Source organism: Henningerozyma blattae, chromosome 1, assembly GCF_000315915.1.
Source record: "Henningerozyma blattae CBS 6284 chromosome 1, complete genome".
Classification (NCBI taxonomy): Eukaryota; Fungi; Ascomycota; class Saccharomycetes; order Saccharomycetales; family Saccharomycetaceae; genus Henningerozyma; species Henningerozyma blattae.
In genome coordinates, this window is record NC_020185.1 from 2305642 (window position 1) to 2327119 (window position 21478).

The window sequence follows — 21478 nt, forward strand, 5'->3', positions numbered from 1 at the left end:
GCCGCTCAATATCCTTAGGATCGGTCGGTACGTTAGTACTTATTTTATTCGGTTTATTTTTGTCTTATCTATGGTTTTCCAAGAACGATTGTTTCAGATAGAGATATTAGATTCACCAGCTCGTTTTACAGAGAAGTGACAGAAAGACTAGGCATCAAATTATTACTATCTTCCTCTAATCATCCACAGACAGATGGTCAGACGGAAAGCGTTAACAAACCTTAAGGTCGGTTACTAAGAAGTTACTGTTCACAAGATCAAGATAATTGGGACCATTTTATCCCTCAGGTTGAATTCGTTTACAATTCCACGTTCCAACGTCCTATTCAAGCTTCACCATTTGAAGTAGATTTAGGTTACGTACCCAACGAACCATTACTAGACATTGGTAATGAACTGTCGGCACGAAATCTATCCGCTGTTGACTTATCAAAAACCATCAAGGCGATTTCTCTAAGAACTACAGATTTCCTCAAGCGATCACAAGAGGATAGTTAAAGATCCAACCCATATTTTTAGGACCATTTAAGATTGTAAAAATAGGAAAAAACACCGTTGAACTTGACCTGCCATCCTCCTTTAAGAAACATAGGGTTATCAATATAAAATGGATAAAAAAGTTTGTATTAGACAAATATAGGTACCCAAAGAGTCTACCAAGAACCTCGATTGAAAGAATACAGCGTGCTCAAGAAATAATTGCAGTTATAGGCTACGATGTGGAAAGCCACGAATACTACTGCAAGATGAAAGATGTTGATCCCACTCTAACCTGTACATACTTGTTAGAAGAATTTAATAAGTTAACAAGCTCAAAGAAATCATCGTTGTTAAACAATTTCAATACACTTGTGAATACAAATTTACTGGGATTCAAGAGAGTTAGACATTGTTATACAGTGTTTAAAATGTAAAGACGATTACTTTATTTAGAAATATATAGTAAATACTATAACTAAAATGAATATATTTCTTAAATAATGTTTTTCGATATAAAAAGAAAAACACATTTTAAATAATAAGTCACGTGGTAAAAAGTCTTTTACCACTTAATAGAAAATGATATAATCATATTCCAGAACATCCATCATTCAATATATTTTATCATTATTTGATGCATGAAGTATTAGGTATTTGGAATAATAAGAATTGACACCATTTATACTAGTGGGGAAATTGAACTACGTTGAGAGTATCCTCTTAACCTTCATTCCATATATTTAAATATAACAAGTCTTTATGTGTAAACAAGTAATAATTACTAGTTTAGGAATAAAAAGAAGAATATAATGTACAAATAATAATACTAATAAAACCCCAATTAAGCAATTGATGTGTCATAAGATTTTTTTTTTTTAATTACAAGTATCATGATGCTCTAACCAGGTATATTAACTGGGGAAATTTTTATTAGCAATTAGTTCTTCTCATCCAACATTGAAACGTATAAATAGCCTGCATAAATTCGTTTATAAGCTTGTACTTCTTATATTTATTTTTATATATTTTATTCCTACTCAGAATGGTAGGAGGTTTCTATAATATAACTTTACTATTAACAACAGAATTATTCTCTAAATAATGTCAGACTCTAAAATTAATACAACTTATACTTCCGATGACTATTAGAACGATATAAGTTCTATTTACAAATGATATTCTTTTGTGTGTGTGTATGCGTACGTGCGTTCTTACAAGAACCAATTTGAAATGCAATTTACATATCAAATTAGTATATATTATCACAACAATGTATTTTATTAATAACCTCTAATATACTCGATTATATCAACCAAGTTAGGTAATTAACAGCAGTACATTTTGGTGACTCGTATTGTCATCTAATATATATATATACCTAATACATTCGGACGAACATTACGTCTTTTGGTAATCGAAATTTTCTAGTGCTCAGGTCATCAGTCCATTTGATGAATAAATAAATATAATATGTACGCACGTATAGACAAGGAATATATAAATAAGTTGTAGTTGAAATATTTTTTTGTGTTTATTATGAAAAGAGTCGTGAAAGGGAAGGACTCACCATTACCCTCATCACTTGCCCTAACGCTTACCACTCTTTGGTGGGTTGAATACAATCTTTCTTGTCTTGATACCAGCCCACTTGAACTTCTTAACCCACACACTCAATAGGTACAATGATGATAATATTATAACAGTCTTCAACCCTAATTTCTTTCTTTCATCCATTTCAGGTTCTGCACACCAACTCAAGAAAGTAGAAACATCTTTGGCCATTTGCGAAGTAGTAGCTGGAGTACCATCTTCGTATTCTACCAGCCCATCAAATAAGACTCTACCCATGGCAATGGAACCACCTGGGAAGTATGGGTTATAATTGGAACCTGGTGGTAATTGTACACCAGCTGGAGGTTCTTCTGGGTAACCAGTCAATAACGAAAAGATATAATCGGCACCACCATGTCTAGCTTTGGACATCAATGATAGATCAGGAGGAAATGCACCTTGGTTAGCAGCTCTGGCAGCTTGTTCGTTAGGGTATGGACCCAAGATTTTATCACTCAATTTACCAGGTCTTGCCTTTGGATTACCCTGTTCATCAGGTTCTTCATCAACATATTCGAATGCTTCAGCCATTTCTTTCACTTCTTCTTGTGTGTGTGAGACATCAACAAGGGTTCTCCATGCAATTCTATCTAACGAATGACATGCAGCACATACTTCTCGATAAACATGGTACCCTCTTCTAATAGAAGCATGGTCAAAAGTTTGCAGGGGACCCTTGTGAGACCAATCAAAACTTGGACTGTGTAACCCATGTTCAGCCGCAGTCATAGCATGGGCCTTTAATGAATCCGAATATAAAAGAGCTGAAGCAGTAGCACCACAACCAATAACCCCGGCAGTGACAAACTTCGAGTACTGTGGCTTGATGTTCTTGAATGCTATATTTCTAAACATTTTTTCGATTTTTTCGTTCTGTTTGTATAATATATTTTCTTTATATTACTTCTGTGTTTACTTGCACACTGATTAGCGCAACACTTTGATTACTTACTTATATCTAATAAACACTTGGATCTACATAATAAAGTGTCTCTTGTTAATGTATATATAAGCCCCGAGAAGCTCCCGGATCGCTCAAGGTTCGTGTGTTTAAACTACTCTTTTGCCCGCAAATTCCGGGGCACATGACACACCCGAACGATGCCGTTTTAAGGGAGAAAACGACTCTCAATCCTTTAAGAAAATTTTCGAATCCGATAATTTACAAACCCTAATTTATCAGTAACCCTAGTTTAATGAGAACCCTGGTCTAACAATAACCCTAGGGTCCTTGACCTAGGGTTGTGGCTAAACGATAAGAATAAAAAATTAAAGCTTAAAGATTGTTTATATATACAAAAAATATTGGAAAATGATAAATATATATATATATATATTAATAGCACAATCAACAAATGGATACAAGACATGCCTTCTTAGGTACTCTAGACCATCTTCCAGCAGAACTCATCAGGTCTCTATGGTTGTTGCAATACCTTAACGTTTCTAACGAATCAAACAACAATTCTACGCCTGCATCGGATGTAACCAACCCAACTCTAGTGAGAAATAGTAGACATCTTGTCGTTAAATATTTGCATGATCTTATCACCCACCAAGAGGAGAAGATCCGTCTAGAAAATACTTTTTTACAAACGTTGTTGAAGAATAGATCACATGAATTGCTTCAAAAAAACAATCTTAAACATTCTCAAAATGGGAAGCATCCAATTGGGAAACATCAGCATTCTCATAATAAACAACCTTTGAAGAAACGTCTCACTGTAAAGATTACCTTAAACCCTCCTTCTGTGGCACCTGTACTTTCTACCAAAGAATCAAAAATCTCCCCCATTATTAATGATTCAACACCCATTATAAAGAAGAAAAGAGGTAGACGACCGAAATTACAACAACAACAGATTCTTGAAGAATCTGTAGTCCCACCTTTATCACGACTTTCAAACACTCAAATTCAATCTCATAAGTTACGATCTGTAAAACAAAAGATAAACCCAATACCATCAGATGATACGCTAAAGATAAATTTAAATAATAAAAAGATAAAAGGTAAATGGAAAAAAACTTCACAACCAATAACTCCTACAGAACCAACATACTGTTATTGTAATGATGTCTCATATGGTAAGATGGTAGCGTGTGATAATGATGATTGTAAAATAGAATGGTTCCATTATAATTGTATTAAAAAAGATATGGCAAGTTCGAATCCAACATCAATTTCCAGTGCAATAGATAATAATACTCAAGAAATTAATTTGAATAAGAAATGGTTTTGTTCAAAAGATTGTGAAACTCATTATTATTCAACTCATCGAAAACTACGAAAATAGCCATTATAGAAATGTACACTACCTACATATCACTTTGTGAAGAGAAATTATTTATATATATATATATACATTAAATATTATATATCATCATATGTAGTTAGTTTATTTAATTCCTATTTTTTTTCTTCCCTATATGATTATGATTGTTACAGATTATTTGAAATTAAACTAACCTAACTATCGGACTCGTATTATTATTATAATAGAACTTATTAAAAAAAATAAAAAAAAAATTAATCGTGCAAAATTGAATGTAATATATCTTTAAAAAATATGTATGTATTAATGGGTGCATGCGCGCATGTTATTTTTTAATTTTTTTTTTTTTTTTAATTTTTTTTTATTCTTTCATATATTATACTATTATTATTACTCTTATTCCAGATTATGAATATTGTTGACGGAAAAATTTATGATTCATTGCTTCTTTAGCCGTTAATCTTTCTTGATGATCATATCTTAATAAATTATCAATCAAATCAATCATTTCTGGTACAGCTAATTCTATAATATTATTATCATTCTCTTTAATGAAATATTGCCAATTCTTCTTATTGAAATCTTTCATTATATTATCATATTCGCTTGGTAATTTTAATCCATATTTACTCAAATATGCTAATAATTCCTTTGTACCTAAGACAGCTGCAATTTTGACCAATTGATCAGGATTAGTAGAACCTTTAAAGAAAGGTTCCTTTCTGAACACAATTGCAGCTAACATACAACCAACAGACCAAAGATCCAATGAATAATCGTATTGGTTTAAATTCACCAATAACTCAGGACCTTTATGATATCTTGAAGCAACTCTAACGTTATAATCAACCCCAGGATGGTAGAATTCTGCTAAACCCCAATCAATCAATCTTAATTTCTTTTGAATTGGATCAATCATAACATTTTGTGGTTTCACATCTCTATGCATAATACCCATAGAATGACAATAATCTAAAGCAATCAATAATTGTGTAAAATAATATTGAATATCGCTCAATTTGAAAGTTGGATATAAAGTCCTAAAATCAACATTTTTAATTTCTTCAAATATTAAAGCTGGTATCTTTGATTGTGTGTCTTGAACAATATCATATAATCCAACTACGTTAGGTCCACCTGTTAGATTGGTTAAAATCTTCAATTCTCTATAGATCTTCTTTAATTTAACAGGTTTCAAGACTTTAATAACGCATGGTTCATTGTTGATTATATTTATCCCACTAAACACCTCTGAATATTTCCCACGACCAATTTTCTTGATTATTTCATAATTTGTGATCTTCCCCCAATCAATCGTAACACCTTGTTCATAATCCCAATATTCCTGAGGTCTCTTCTCACATTCATCAGCATAAACTCTAGCAATAGAATAAACTCGGCTGGATTTTTGATTTAAAGTGGATGGTGGTAATGGCATCTTTGAAGTATTTTATAAAACCTTGAACTCAAAATAAAAATAACAAAAAAAAAAAAAAAAATAATATAATTGCAATAACTTGGTTAATGTTATTAATATTAGGAAAATATATGGCTTTATATCTAATGAGATGTAAATTCAATTAATTATACAGAAATGGAGTATATCGTAAACAATTAGACTGAGATATAACTTTGGATGATACAGTATCGAAAGCAATTGAATAACTTCCTGTGGATTTTACTTTAAAATGCTTAGTTGATTGAATTTTAAACTTTCTCTCCGAGTGACAGATCCAGATTTGCTATAAATTGATCTTCCTTTCTCCTTTACCAAAAAAAATTAAAAAAAAAATATTGGAACACAAGATTTGGAAAATATTAGCTTAAAGTTCTAATTCAAGTTACAAGTCAATTGTGTTTCTTCCACAACTAGGGTTACCGTTCTAGAACCTGCACGTAGTGTGTGTGACATTGATACCTTGTTCTAACTTTGGTGTATCTATTGCTGTCTGTTTCTATTATGAGTTTTACAACAGTTATGTCGATTAAGATTCTCGCAAAACTCACCACAGTGTTTACCCGGAGAACAGGAAAACTCGGGTAATACAAAAATATGTTTCAAGCTGTTAATACCATTAAATTAATATTATTTGTTAAAAAATTATTTTATAGATCATATTTTCTTAAATAAATTGTAATTATTTCTACATCTGAATGAATGCACAAGGTTGGTGTATTAAAGTTTACATTGGGTGGACATAGTTCAACACATAATGAAATAACATTACGAGATGTTCAATTATGGGAGCAGAAGAATAACAATCATGAAAGCCCTTCAGAAGATCAAAACCTCACTGAACCTGTCCATACTTATAAAGGGAAGTTTTTCCAGTATGTAAGTCTGTCGAGATTACCAAATTGGTGCTTCCCCATTGATAATTATGGCAACAATCAAGATGGAAATCAAAGTGTTACATTTACTACGAGTTCTACCACTTTAGCTTATTTTAAATCTAAATTAAAAACGTTTGATCGTGGTATTGTGGTTGAAATTAGTGTCATGGATGATACTCGTTTGATTGATCATTTGTTTATAATATTTTATTCCTCCAATAAATATAATAATTCGAAAAACCATAACATTCATTGGTTTATATTGGACTTGCGAAAAAAATCTCAAATTGATTCAAAAGTTTTAGAATTGCAGAAACAATTAAATAAAAACAGGCCTCAACTTGAAAAAAGGTTGATTGAAAAACCTCTCTTACACCATAGTAATACACTAGACCTTGGGACTTTGATAAAGAGAAAGGCATCAAATGATTCATTGATGGGTAATGATAATAATAATCTTCTTAAAACAAAATATGAGGATCCACTTTTGAGTCATGGTACTTTTTCAGATACACAAAAACTGATTCAAAATAATATTGTGAAACGTGATAGGAGAATCCAATTTAAGGAAACTTTATCTAAATTAATTTTAAGTGGTTTAAGATTAAGAGGTATTCCAAATTCTCAGCCTGGATTCCAAAAATTGTTTAGGACAACTTACGATTCAGCTGAATTTGCTCATCGTAATGATTTGAAAAAACTTGTTAGTAATAATAGTTCGAAAAAAACTATGGATGAATATTTATCATTTGAAACGTTACAAGATACAGTTGAGACATTACTGACATTGTATACTAGATCATAGACGTACAAATGATACTTCTAATTTAATTTTTTTTTAATTTATAATTTGTCTTACGGTACATATCTATAAATATAATTCTACCATTTTTCTTCCGGGTTTGCCTTGTAGGTTATATAATCATCTAATTTATATAGTGATATTTCAGTTTCATTTTCGATGAAATAATCAGATAATTTTTTATCCGACTCATTAATGTCTAATAACCATTTTGGATCATCATCATGTTCGAAATTAATAACTAAGTTAACAGTCTTGGAACCATGTGCGTGTGTATAAACTTTTAGTGTATCATATTTGACGTTTCTAAATGGTCTAAAACTACCATTGATATTAATATATTTCATTGAATCCTCGAATAAATCTTGTGGGGATTTTGTCATTAAATCATAATCATGAAAAATAATATTTTTGACATTCCTATATGGGAAAGATTTTATTACACGAACAGTAATAGTGCAACTTGTTAATGGGGTAGATGAAGAGGTCAATGGTTCTTCTTGATTAAAATCAAATGCAGTTTGATTAGACATATCGGTTTGTATTATATCTTATTTATTATACTGTTTAATTGAGCTATATTGTCTGAATATAAAAAGTATAATACAAATCTTTTTCTAATAGTCTTTAATAAACCCCGCCTTTAAAAATTATGGTAGTATTTTTTTTAAAGATACAAATCTCCTAAGAAAAATTAAAAAGGGAAATATTCCCGGAAACTTACAGGATCGATATAACTTCCTGTCCGGGTAAAATAGAGAAATTTATATGGAGAGATATGAATAAAATTGGTTGGAAGTTTTTTAAAGATAAGTTAAAAGCTTGATTTTTGTTTGTTCGATAACTTTAACTGGAAAAAGCTTTCAATATTAATTCATAACAAGTATTATATAAATTTGTCTAATTTTAACATTATTAGCAAAAGTGGCGGAGGATTCCAGATTAATTCTGTGCATATTTATTTACCTTTACTGACACTTTGGCATGCAGTATTGATGTGTTTCTATAGTTTTTATAATTAGTTTATATTCACACTAGAAGCTAATAATAGAAAGATATGTAATACTAGCTCTCAAATCTATTTTTATTCTATTCCTACCATTGCAAATCATGTTTCACATTCAATAGATAGTGTCACATTTAGTTTCTTTGACTTTCTCAGAATTTGTCATGGCTCTATGTATAAAAAAATGTATTATGAGTATCTGCTTTATTTTTCAAATAAATCTACAGAGTTTAGTTATTAAAAAAAATTTTTCCCAATTGCTCTTAAATCATATATGAATTGTAATTATTGGTTTATTGATAAATTTTCGTAGTTTAACATAAAAAAACATTAGATGTACGACAAATTATTATAAAATAATACTCTATTAATATAGGGGATAAATATTATTTTTTTTATTTTGTTTTCATGCAACTGTTTTTCTTACTATCATCATTAATGGCAAATTTAAATTATGAGTGGAATGTTGTATCAATGGTAAAAGCCATAAACAAAACATTAAACTTTTCAAAAAATTTAATTTATTACTCAATTAGTAAACAACAAATTATTGAAAATCACGTAATTACACACTGTCACGTAGTGTGAGCTACTTTAGTCAGGTGTATAAACCAAGATCACGTGATTACGGAATGAACATGTAGATTAACAAGTAAGTGAATCATGAACGTAAATTCTATTTAAGAATCTAAAGCTAAAAAGAATAAACTAGAGGGTTAAAGTAGAACAAAGAAGTAAGAACTAGACGACAAAAGAACGAAATACAAAAGATGGAAGTGTAGAGTGAACAAATCGGAACGTAATAATAATAATATTTAACTTACATAGGCTCAGGTATATAGTTGTATAGTTTAATAAACAGTTGGTATTAAACTAGCGGCCAAAAAGATATATTACTGGGAGTAGCAAAGCTTAAAATTGTTACATTACACAGACCGACCAGCAAAAAGTAAAACTCCTCATAGGGGGCTCGAACCCCTGACATTTCGGTGTCCTTGCTTAAGAAATTTCTTAAAAGCCGAACGCTCTACCAACTGAGCTAACAAGGATGAGTTTTACAGTTTTTTTGTCGTAAAATCGACTAAGCACTGTCACCTTTCACGTAATACTTAGAAATCAGTACAAGAGAAGCCTCGAGAGAGGACAGATCAGCTGACTACAGCTGAGAAACAACTATTCAGCAGGCGTGGTACACCAACTTACTGGGATTCAAGAGAGTTAGACATTGTTATACAGTGTTTAAGATGTAAAGACGATTACTTTATTTAGACATATATAGTCAATAATACAATTAAAATGAATATATTTCTTAAATAGTGTTTTTCGATATAAACAGGAAAAAACATTTTAAATAATAAGTCACGTGCTAAAAGTCTTACCACTTAATAGAAATTGATATAATCATATTCTAACATATTTTACTTCCATTTATTCGATAAGGAATATGATGCCAGTTTATTCTTAGGAAGAATAGTAAAAATGACTGAGCATGACTAACGATATCGTCATTTTTTTTTCAAAGACCTTCATTTTATATTAATAAAAAATTAGAATATTGCAGCAAAACAGAAAACGCAAAGTGCTTGACAATCTGTATAATATTACAGAATTATTCTTTAAGATAATACTTTTCTAGAATCTCGTATAATAGCAAGATTTAATGCTGCAGTTTATAGTTTTGCTGAGCCGTTTCTCTTACCTCTTTAGTAGTAAATGCTTAATGATGGTCGAAAATAAAAACAACAAAGATTAAAAACAAACAATTTTTGCCACTAATAATTACTTATGTCAGCAAAGAAAATTTTAGTCAGCAAAAGAAAACATTTTGTCAGCGTATTCCACGTGATGTGATGAATTGCTCACCTTAATAGACAGACATTCAAAGCACAAAATAAAAAATTATTTGGTGGGTTAGATTTAGTTCTACCTATACATACGGTATAAGCAAACTAAAGCAGATTCCTTTACAAATTTGGGATATCTGCTTACACATGAGCCTGATATATAGTAAGGCAACTAGTTGTGACAGGCAAGAATGATATTTCATATTTTTATATAGCATATTTTATAGTATTGAATATATATATTTTAATTATTACTATTTCTGAATATGGAAAACTGAAGCTGTACGGGGCTCTCTCTCAGCTACGCATTTTTCCTCGTTTTTGTCATTATTTTCATTTGTTCATTTTAAGGTCCAGGCTAAAACTCGCAATCGTATAATAGAACAATTAGGAATAACAACACGAGAAAGTATTCTATTCAAGCAAGGGGTGGTAATTTAGAGGCTTGTCAAAGATATTAAGGAGATTTAGTGTTAAATTCATTCTATGAGTTATTGTGTGAGGTGATGACAAAGCAAGATACATATATATCTTTAAATATAGAAATATTGTCAAAAGAGAATGGAGACGCTGTGAAAAACATTTTACCATGGTGCGATGAAGCTTATGATTGACATAATTATTGAAGAAGGCACCAGTCCAAAGTTGACCATCTCGTATGTAATTTGAGAACCGTCCTGGGTTGAAACAAAAGATCGATAATGATCAAGATAGGAAGGATATTGATTGGTAAGCGGAGCCCCCGTGTTATTCTTTAATAGAGATGGATGGTGGGTTTGCAGGTCACATACAATCTTTTTTGTCTGTTTCCTTTACAGGACAATATTGTTTTTCTCGGGAAGATCGTAAGACGTCATTTATAGCAAATTATGGGTTAAACCAATAGATCTGCACGACTCTAAGAAATTAAGGCGTAAAAAATTACATCTCATACTTAACTGAAATATAATAATATTTAAAATGTTTATTTCAGAAGACTCTCAGTATATATAACCTTGCAAAGTAGTAAGCATCTCAAGCATTTGTAGCGTTTTTTTTCTAATTTAAATAATATTTTATGCCATAAGGAAAGACTCTGTCAGGTTAACACATCGCTTTATACAATGAAATTTTTAAATTATATTCTACAATATCTATTTGCATTTTTTTTTGTAAGGAATTTTAATAAAAAATTTATTCAGAAAGATACTATTTTAACTCTCCTGCCAGAATTATGCATTTCTTACAGAGTTATTTATAAGGGCCCCTTTGACTGAACTGAATATTATAGGAACATAAATATACCGATAAAGATAAATCAGATATACGAAGATTGTATTTATTTTGCTAAAGAACATATTAATGAATGTCCATATTGCTACTTACAAAATAAATAACACTTATCTTAATTTACTGCTCCCAATGATTTTTCCAAATTTACATGATGCATATTATACCACTTCTAGGCTCAGTTTTGCTTTTATACTTTGTATTATTATTTCTACATTCTTTTAAGCCGTTATGATATTATGAAGCTTTTGAATCATTTACTGATTGTTTTCTTATTTACATCTGGAAGTTAGTTCTGTTATGGAGCTATTACTACTATAGGTTAAGTCATGAATATGATTTGAGACGAAACTCCAGCAAGTTAAAGATTAACATTAGCCAGAGTTTTCTAAGCCTGGAATTCCGAACGCTATGAATAACCTTCATCATTTCTTAATTCTATACATTTATTATATTTTTTTCAATTGTAATATTTGAAATATTCACATCACATTTTTTTTATTTTCGTTTAGTCGCAGAAAATTTCATTAAAAAAATATTATATAACCCAAATTATTTCAATTAATATTTTCTAATTTATATATTTTTATATGGATTTCTTTTTATAGAAAAAAAAAATAAATATTTTTGATTTTTTTTAGGGGAGGTTTGATAAAAACTAAAAAAATTCTGAACACGATATAGTGCGGTGTACGGAGTGTGAAAATTTTTCGAATATGAAAACTGATGAGGCTAATGTTTACGAATTTTAAAGCATCGATAAATTAAAAAAAGAAAGTATTATAAAAAAAAAGGTTAGGTAACAAGTGTTCTAAGTTCTTAATAACCCTATTTAAATAACTGCAACTAAAGGTTATTTGTTATAGAATGACTGAAACAATAGAAAATCGTGATTCTAATGAAGTGAAAAATGTTGAAGCATTAGTTCTTGATGCTACACCTTTGATTACACAATCATACTCAAAATATCAAAATTTTGCGAAGAAATTTTTTACTACTCCAGGTGTGTTTAATGAAATTAGAGATCCTCAATCTTTAAAGAACTTAGAACTTTGGAAAGAATTAGGTAATATCATTATTAGACAGCCAACTTCTAAATCAGTCGATGTGATTAAACATTTTTCAAGATTAACTGGTGATTCTGTTGTTTTGAGTAAGAATGATATCGATATTTTAGCGTTAGCATATGAATTAGAAGTTGAATATAACAATGGTGATTGGAGATTAAGAAAGATACCAGGTGATATTTTAAAGACAAAGGATGCCAAGACTACAAAGGATGACAAATCAACTAACACTCCATCATCTGATGAGATAAAAGAAGAAAAATCCTCTGAAATTAAGGAAGAGAAAACCGAAGAAGATGCAACCGATGGTTTTGAACAAACAAAATCTAAGCACCATGGGAGAAATGGCAGAAAACAAAGAACCAACGAGGAAACCCCTACAAAAGCCACTAAGGATACAATTGAAGCCTCTATTCCTGAAACTAAAATAGATAATAATGAAACAACTGAAGTAAAAGAAGTAACAGAAGATAGCACTAAAGAAGAAGAAGAAGAAGAACAAGAAGGTGAAGATGATGGAGATTGGATTACACCTGACAATTTAACACAAGTCATGATCAAGGATAGTGGTTTGGATAGTTCGATTGTTCAAGATAAAAGTAAAAAAGATATTCAAAAGGAAATTAGTAAAGTTGCCCTTGCTACAGGGGATTTTGCCATTCAAAATGTTGCCATTCAAATGAATCTAAATCTAATGAACTTTATGTCTGGTATGAGAATTGAAAAAATTCGTAATTATAGGCTAAGATGTCATGCATGTTTCAAGATGTTCCCTGTACCAAAAGACAATAGAGCCAAGGATTTTTGCCCTTCATGTGGTGGGGAACACACTTTAATCAGATGTGCAGTCTCTATTAATAGAAAGACAGGTGAAATTATTCCACACTTAAAGAGTAATTTTCAATGGAAAACTCGTGGTAATAGATATTCTGCTCCAAGTCCATTATCTAAAAATGAAATTAAAAGATATGGTAAGAAAGGCTATAATCACAGCAAACCACAGAACCAAGGAAACCTATACAGAGAAGATGATAGACAATATGAAAAGACAGTTAAACAAGAAGATTGGGTTAAAAAACATAATGAAAAAATCTTGGATCAATGGATTGGTGGTGGTTCAGTAGATAACTATATTTCTCCCTTTGGTATCAGTGGTTTAAAACAAGCTAATCATGCGAGAGTTGGGAGAGGTAGGCACGCTAATAGTAATAAGAAAAAGCGTTAATCGCAATAACAAGAAGTATGATAACTACAACAAACCAAGAATTTACCTATAAAGATTGCATCAGCGTATATACTTACTTATAAATACGTCAACTGGCACCAAATTAAAATTTTAGTACGGAGAATGTTCTACAATTCCGCCAAGCCAACAATTAACTCTGTATTTACATAACATACAGAGAAATATTTAATATTTTTGTACATTAATCAATAGTTACTACCATATAATCAGAATTAACCTTTTGAAATATAGTATGATATAGGCTTGTATATTGGGGGTGAACTTCCCAATACAACTCAATATGCCGGTTTCGGCGATTTTCTGATGTTGATCAATTCATCTTTATTGCTTATATTTACGTGAATTATCTTTTTTTTTTACTTCTTTATTAGGCGGTCCAGGGAAACCTCAGACGGCTTTGCAGAACAAAAAAAAATATTGAAAAAAAATTAAAATAAGTAAAACACTATCTCATTGCATTTCCCGGTGGGGAGATTTTCATTTTAGTAACATTACTAAAGTAAAACCTGCGAAAAAAAAAAAATCGCAGAATACTGCTAATGCGGTGATAATTTATATATAAGAAAAAAAAGAATGATTAGTTCAGCAACTATCGATGGATGGTAAAAGCGTTTAAATAAGAAACTTTGTAAGGTAAAAAATCCGTGTTTCAAAAATTCACAAGAATAAAAAGGTTAACGAAAATGAAGAATGGTTTATTAATTATTCATCCAGCTATCACTACAACACCAGAAAAGGTGGAAATTCAAAAAAATTTGGCAGAATCGCAAAACGTTAATATTGATAACCAATACTTGATCACAAAGATCCAAGATGAATCAGTTAGTTTGATCAATGATAATTATGACGTCGTCTATTATTTGACTCCTGAAAAGTTGGAAGATATGAAATTTTCAGAAAGATTAATCAGCACTATTGGTAAATCAATGAAAATTGGTGGTCAGTTTTTCGGTTTAAGTGATAAATTCAAATTGAACGCTCTATTAAATGGTTTTATTGTAATCCCTGAAGAACAATCTGAAGGTCTTGGCTATCATTGGGTTAAGAAGGAAGATAAGAATTCTTCTCAAGCGGCCGCTGTTTCCTTGGCTCCTGTTAGTTTGAAAAAGAAATCTATTACAAAAGCTACCAATGGTAAGTTACCTACTTTTGTAAGAAAGAATGCCAATCCATTACCATCATTCAAGCCTGCTGTAGCATCTCAAGCTGAACAACATGACCAAGATATAGATGATGACGAAGGTGTCGATAAGAATAAACAAGCATTATTGGCGTCTTTACTTAATAACAGTGAGCAAGAAAGTTTCTCAGAGAAGGATTTGATCGACGCACGTGTAAGCAGTGCCCGTGAGGACAAGATTACGGCTGTAGAATGTATCCACACAGGTGTCAAGCGTAAGAAAGCCTGCAAAGATTGTTCTTGTGGATTAAAAGAAGAAGAAGAAGCTGAAATTGATGGTGTTAGAGCTGCCCAGGATCGGGTGGTTGTCCAATTCACACCAGCAGAATTGACTGAAATTGACTTCACCATTGAAGGTAAAAAGGTTGGAGGGTGTGGCTCATGCACTTTGGGGGATGCTTTCCGTTGCGATGGTTGCCCTTACTTGGGTCTACCGGCATTTACTCCAGGTCAAGCTATCAACTTGACTGCTATTTCAGATGACTTGTAAAGCTGTTTTACCACTTCTATCATCACCACTAGTTCCAATATGCTCTACACCAGTTCCTAATAAAACTCAGCAGACCCGAATCCTCTACCATGGCATACACAGATACCATGGTGGTGCCTTGCCTCACGGGATGCCCCTGAGCACCCGCTCCTCAGATAACTTCGAAGATCCTAGGTGTAAATCAATTTCTGCTGGAATTGTATGTTCTTTGGGACATTTACAGGGTGTTGCTGCAGTTTCCTTACAGCATTTGGAGGTCTATCACTATCTAATAGTTGTCTGTAAGGGCTTTACAGATCTGTTGTTTCCTTCATTTGCTGCGCTCCCATCTGAGGCAGTCACGTACCTATTTTCCTGTTTGAGGATGTCTCCAGACATTTATCCGACCCGACTTTTACTCCCGGCTAATTGGTTTTCTATTCCGTATTTTCTAAATCCTTTATTTATTATCGTGTCATGAATATTTGTCATGTCATGAATAAGGACTACACTGTCCCTAAAATGTTTACTGGGAATTTTGTTCTACATATGTTTCTATCATCCTTATACTTTTTAGACTGAGCCCCGAAATGTTGTCATTCACTGCCAATCAGTAAGAAATTCTAATCTTATCTATGAAACAATTTTGAGAGCCTGTCAAGGTCAACAAAATAAATACCAGCTCTACAAATCCCTGTGGCGCAGGGGTCTTTGTATAACGTGATTCTGTTTCTGGGTTTCAATTAACCCATATTTCTTGCTCTATTTAGTCATTTATTTATTTATTTAACTTCTTATTATAATCAGTATCCTTTAAACAGTTTAATGATTTGTGCTGCTATATTTAATCACTAAGAAATAGCACATATATATATATATAAACTTAATGGCGCACCCGACATATAAACTTTATCCACTTGTCCTTTTTTTTCACGTTTATTTACGGATAATCCTTTAACCGTATTCTTTAGCGTTGATATACTTCTTAAATCTATTTGAATACTATTGACGCATTCAACTCCTTACTCCAAAATATAAGAGACAACAAAACAAAAAAAATCCTTCTATTCAAATATAAAATTTCTAAATTTTTATATTATTTTTTTCTCCCCAACAATATTCAAGAATTTTTCAGCTAATAATAGAATTAATACTTAATTACCCCTAACAAGTATGTCATTACAACTTCCTGAATTTCTTCTTAAAGACACATCCTCTGAAATTAATTCAACTGATACCACCAATAAAAAAATAAAACAAACCTCAAGACTTCGTCACAATCACCATACTCTTCATTGTGCATATAATGGATGCAATAACGTGGCTAAGAAGCTTATAGGGGAGTGTCAATTGTGTAATGGCATTTATTGTTCAAAACATAGAATACTGGAAACACATGATTGTTCAGGCTTGAGAGATTGTAAAATGGAATTAAGGGAAAGAAATATGAAGAAATTAATAAATGAAAGAACAATAAGTGAGAAAATTAGAACGTGATATCTGCGGTTTCATTGAAGTTATTAACAGGAGATACGGTACTTCCTGTTCATTTCCATTGAGACCATCTTCATCGACCATTCATGCACCGTATATAGTTTTATACCATTTTTTGCATTCACTATGTATTTTTTTTTTTTTCTATTCTTATTCTTTTCTTCTGTATATATAAAGTTTGGGGTACTATGTACACTTTAATAATGAATACTATCATTTTATTTCGATTAACATCCTGTAAAGGTTATTCTTTTTTTTTCTATCTACATAAATAACCGTTACTATGTATGGATGTATTTATTTACAATGTCAGTTCTATGATTCATAAGCAAAACAAACATAATTTATGAATCATAATAATTGGTTATTCTTTAAAACAGTCTCTACTGCTTCATATACATCGTTAACGAGTAAGCCCGGTGTATGATCATCATCTAATTTATCACCATCTTGATATACACCACTTCTCACTAAGCAACTAGACCATCCATTTTTATTAGCTCCTATGATATCACTATTTGGATTATCACCAATCATATAAATATCTTTTTCATTAATTTTACCTGCTTGCTTTTCTAAGCATTCCTTACCAAAATTATACATGACAGGGAATGGTTTACCATATATGTTATCTTGTAATTCTTTGCCATCATTTAATTTTCTATATAATTCTCTTACGATATATCTGAAAGCACCTTGGCCAAATCTGTTTATATTATAACCATTGGAATATAATAAATCTTTATTAGAAAAATATATTGGGATAGATGGAACTTCTGATTTATAACTACGTTTTGTATTAATTCTACCATTATCACTATTCAATATATCACTAATGATTTGAATATCTCCACCCCAATCTCTCGAATCGTTAAATATTAAAATTGAATCGAATTTCGTTTCATGTATATTTTTAATATTTTTACTAATCTTCATTAATTCATCATTTTGATTCCTTAATCCTGAAAAAGGTGTAATTATATTGTTATATCTAATAATATCACTTGAATGGATTACATTTTTAAATCCATAATTCTCTGCCACTTGACGAACTGTATGAGGCCCTATAGCTAAAATATTTTCAAAGGTAGGAACAAGTTTCTTAAATGGCGTATGACTCTGCACAAGTTGAGATGTTTTAATTTCCACACCTAATTTTTTTGAAATAAATTCTGCTCTTTCATGTTCTAATGTCCCACCACCATTGGTCAATAGGATAAAGGGGATGCTTCTAGCATGCAATAGTTTAAGAGCGTCATTAGCTCTTGGGATGGGTGAATTACTATGTAATAAAACACCATCTATATCAAACGCGAAACCAATTTTTCTAGTTAAATTTGAATGAAGGAATCTTTTAAAAATCATATTTAGAATATGCGTTGAAATACGATTTGAACTTTAAACTAGTAAAACATACGATGACTTTTGTTTTCTATCTCCTTTATTCTATAAACGTCTTTTATTTTTTCTTATTTTTTATTTTTTTTTTTTTTTTCAATTAACTTATTTAGGTAGCGATGTGTTCTGATCAGATCTCTAATTTCCAAACATCGTTAGCACCATAAGAAGAGGTACAAAATAAGTTCAGGAGAATACAACAACAAATAAAGGACAAAGCTAGCTATAACCAACGATATTTTCATCAAATTTGACCAAAAACTAAAATTAAAAATTACTTTGAATGAATGAATAAATATATGAAAGTTTATAAATAGAGATGATAATAAATAACAAAATACTAATGAAGTTTATATATATAAATGACGAGCAGTTTACAAAGTCATACTTTCTAACCACTGCTTAACTGAGTTTTCATCTATGAAATTATTGGATGCACTATCACAACCTTCTTTAACCCAATACTTCCAATCATCATTAAATTGGATATATTTTTGATCTTTTTCTTTAACCAAAACATTAACAACTTTACCCATGATAATTAATCCTGGTGGTCTTGAACCAATTTCCTTTATTGTTTGAACTACATATTTCAATTTTGTTCTAGTAATTCTTTGATCAGTACAAGAGGCTCGTTCTACGATAGCCACATCTATCAGATCATCCCAACCTTTTTGATTCAAACCTTTATACAGGTCTTCTATTCTATGTATGCACATTAGGAATATAGTGGTTCTCTTGGCATTATATTCTGGTATATCCGGAATAGTACCATTTTGACCTGTCCCCGTGCAAATCAATATGGAATCACTATAATTTCTCATAGTAGCAGGAATATCACTGACTAATGTACATGCCAAGGGGGATGTAATACCTGATACTACATTAATTGAATAACCTAATTTATGGAATTTTAAAAATTCTTCACCACCACGACCAAACACATATGGATCACCTTGCTTTAACCTTACTACATGTTTACCTTGTTCTAAATTATTTAAAATGATTTGATTAATTTCTACTTGAGCATTATTAGCATTACCAGGGAATTTTTTGGCGGTGAAAATATCTATATCTGATGGTACGATTGATAGAATCTCTTGGGGTATTAATTTATCCGCAACTATTAAATCAGCAGATTTCATTGCATCAATGGCACCTAACGTCAACATAGATAATGAACCTGGACCAGTACCCACTAAAGATAAAGTACCATTTGAATTGGGGATTTTCTTTAAAGCTGTCGAGTCATCCCTTGTAGAGATGTCAATTAATGATCTTGAAGTTAAATCTGTTATAGTTAGAGATTTCAAATTTGATAATGGTGAATACTCTACATTTTGATTTAACCAAAGTAATTGTTGTCTTAAAGTTTCAGTTGATACGTTATAATTATTTTTATAAATTTCATCATATAAATTGGCAACATTTTGATAAATCTTTTTAAAATCATGAGGAATAGAACCAGTCAAATGTCTTAATAATCTTTCATTCAATAATTGAATTGGTATTGGTAATGATAAAGGTGAAGAATTATAATTATCTATAGATATTTGCAGATTATTAGTTTGGTCTTGAAAATTGAATGGTAAATTAAATGTAGAGAATTCCTTTAAATTTAAAGTATTGATGGGGATTCTTAATTTAATACATTGATTGAAAATAGTATTAATTAAATCCAATTCTTGAGGGGATGTGGGTAATAAATTTATAAAGACTTTATCAACGACTTTATTAACTAGTATTCTGCCAAAAGTGGTTAAATCAGATAGGTTGAAATCTCTTGATATGATTTCTATTTTGTTATGGAATTGATTGATTAATTCTTTCACATTATTAATAGTACGTGGTTGGATGATGATTGGCTTTACATGAGAAATTAAAAGTTTTTTAATCAATTTAATGGAATAATTAATATCACAAGTGCCAATTATTAAAAACACGTTTTCATTAACATTTTCTGAAATTTGTAATGGAACAACATTAATGTCGTTAGTGATATCGTTAGAATATAATGCTAAAGAAGATACCATATTTTTGTTTTTGGTTCAGTCTGTACTTTTTTTTATTTTATATTTAAGGGTGATGTTTTGAGTAAGGTACGCAAGATGAATAAATAAACATTCCTGAAAGGGATCCTAGGCATACATATACATACATACATACATATATATATATATATATCGAAGTGAAAAATTAGTTATGATTGAAGATATAAGTTTTAAGAATATTGATATGTAATGATGACTGAATAAAAAAAACAGCTTTGCCGCTCACAGCTTGTAGTATCTTATTGATGTGGTGGTTAGCCAGATTGTAGGAAAACTGTCTAAATTAGCGTGAGATTATTACCCACAGTGTCACATTTGTCACGTGCTTTTGTTCTCTTTTGAAAGAAAAAAAAAATAACGATGGATTGGAAACTACAGCTAGCTCTAGAGAAACTCCGATCATGGGAAAGTAAAAATGACGAAATTAAATAGAAAAGCTATCGATTAGAAATGTTGAAATTTCCTTAGACGATAAGAAATATGAATAAGTAATTAATAAGCTATATAAATCTGAGTATGCATAGGGCCGGACGGAGAAATGCTGAGGGCTAGGGGTTGATAATGGGGTTAGTGTATCTATATATATATATATTTTCATAAATGTTCAAAAACAAAAACAAAAAAAAAATATGCAAACAAATAAATGAAACAAAATTGAAAATAAAAAAAAATGCAAATTATTATCTAGCATATAATAGCATTGTTTAAAATGCATATCTTGAATACTTTTAGCAGCATATATATACATATCTATCGCAATATATAATTTTCATATTACAAGATTAATCGGGCGAGAAAGATTGGTAAAAACTATTTGAAAAACTAATATTGAAAAAAACTCAAAAAAAGAAAGAATAGAGATAAATCAATACGGATAAACACACACACACACACACACACACACACACACACACACACACTAACTAATATACGCGTAGACTAACTACTACTACT

At 30.8% G+C, this 21478-nt stretch overlaps 10 protein-coding genes and 1 non-coding gene across 11 annotated transcripts; 5 read left to right on the top strand and 6 right to left on the bottom strand.

Moving 5' to 3' along the window:
• Positions 1 to 2067: 2067 nt before the first annotated feature.
• CYT1 (ubiquinol--cytochrome-c reductase catalytic subunit CYT1) lies at positions 2068 to 2946 on the bottom strand (the record flags this gene model as incomplete). Its single annotated transcript, XM_004178191.1, has 1 exon — positions 2068 to 2946. The coding sequence occupies one exon, from the start codon at positions 2944 to 2946 to the stop codon at positions 2068 to 2070; it is 879 nt and encodes a 292-aa protein (XP_004178239.1).
• Positions 2947 to 3446: 500 nt separating this feature from the next.
• YNG1 (Yng1p) lies at positions 3447 to 4385 on the top strand (the record flags this gene model as incomplete). Its single annotated transcript, XM_004178192.1, has 1 exon — positions 3447 to 4385. One exon carries the CDS (start codon positions 3447 to 3449, stop codon positions 4383 to 4385), a length of 939 nt encoding a protein of 312 aa, XP_004178240.1.
• A 385-nt stretch (positions 4386 to 4770) lies between these two features.
• Positions 4771 to 5802, bottom strand: CKA2 (casein kinase 2 catalytic subunit CKA2; the record flags this gene model as incomplete). The annotated part of the gene is made up of 1 exon (XM_004178193.1): positions 4771 to 5802. The coding sequence occupies one exon, from the start codon at positions 5800 to 5802 to the stop codon at positions 4771 to 4773; it is 1032 nt and encodes a 343-aa protein (XP_004178241.1).
• A 720-nt stretch (positions 5803 to 6522) lies between these two features.
• SLD7 (Sld7p) lies at positions 6523 to 7503 on the top strand (the record flags this gene model as incomplete). The annotated part of the gene is made up of 1 exon (XM_004178194.1): positions 6523 to 7503. The coding sequence occupies one exon, from the start codon at positions 6523 to 6525 to the stop codon at positions 7501 to 7503; it is 981 nt and encodes a 326-aa protein (XP_004178242.1).
• A 77-nt stretch (positions 7504 to 7580) lies between these two features.
• AIM29 (Aim29p) lies at positions 7581 to 8033 on the bottom strand (the record flags this gene model as incomplete). The annotated part of the gene is made up of 1 exon (XM_004178195.1): positions 7581 to 8033. The coding sequence occupies one exon, from the start codon at positions 8031 to 8033 to the stop codon at positions 7581 to 7583; it is 453 nt and encodes a 150-aa protein (XP_004178243.1).
• Positions 8034 to 9461: 1428 nt separating this feature from the next.
• Positions 9462 to 9555, bottom strand: TBLA0Atrna21K. Its single transcript is given in 2 exon segments — positions 9462 to 9498; positions 9518 to 9555. It is a non-coding gene; the product is annotated as a tRNA-Lys (tRNA).
• Positions 9556 to 12486: 2931 nt separating this feature from the next.
• On the top strand, positions 12487 to 13911 carry NOB1 (rRNA-binding endoribonuclease; the record flags this gene model as incomplete). The annotated part of the gene is made up of 1 exon (XM_004178196.1): positions 12487 to 13911. The coding sequence occupies one exon, from the start codon at positions 12487 to 12489 to the stop codon at positions 13909 to 13911; it is 1425 nt and encodes a 474-aa protein (XP_004178244.1).
• A 704-nt stretch (positions 13912 to 14615) lies between these two features.
• DRE2 (electron carrier DRE2) lies at positions 14616 to 15602 on the top strand (the record flags this gene model as incomplete). Its single annotated transcript, XM_004178197.1, has 1 exon — positions 14616 to 15602. One exon carries the CDS (start codon positions 14616 to 14618, stop codon positions 15600 to 15602), a length of 987 nt encoding a protein of 328 aa, XP_004178245.1.
• A 1152-nt stretch (positions 15603 to 16754) lies between these two features.
• TBLA0A09420 (AN1-type zinc finger protein) lies at positions 16755 to 17078 on the top strand (the record flags this gene model as incomplete). The annotated part of the gene is made up of 1 exon (XM_004178198.1): positions 16755 to 17078. The coding sequence occupies one exon, from the start codon at positions 16755 to 16757 to the stop codon at positions 17076 to 17078; it is 324 nt and encodes a 107-aa protein (XP_004178246.1).
• A 348-nt stretch (positions 17079 to 17426) lies between these two features.
• On the bottom strand, positions 17427 to 18440 carry TBLA0A09430 (uncharacterized protein; the record flags this gene model as incomplete). The annotated part of the gene is made up of 1 exon (XM_004178199.1): positions 17427 to 18440. One exon carries the CDS (start codon positions 18438 to 18440, stop codon positions 17427 to 17429), a length of 1014 nt encoding a protein of 337 aa, XP_004178247.1.
• A 407-nt stretch (positions 18441 to 18847) lies between these two features.
• On the bottom strand, positions 18848 to 20506 carry MET1 (uroporphyrinogen-III C-methyltransferase; the record flags this gene model as incomplete). The annotated part of the gene is made up of 1 exon (XM_004178200.1): positions 18848 to 20506. The coding sequence occupies one exon, from the start codon at positions 20504 to 20506 to the stop codon at positions 18848 to 18850; it is 1659 nt and encodes a 552-aa protein (XP_004178248.1).
• Positions 20507 to 21478: the final 972 nt, after the last annotated feature.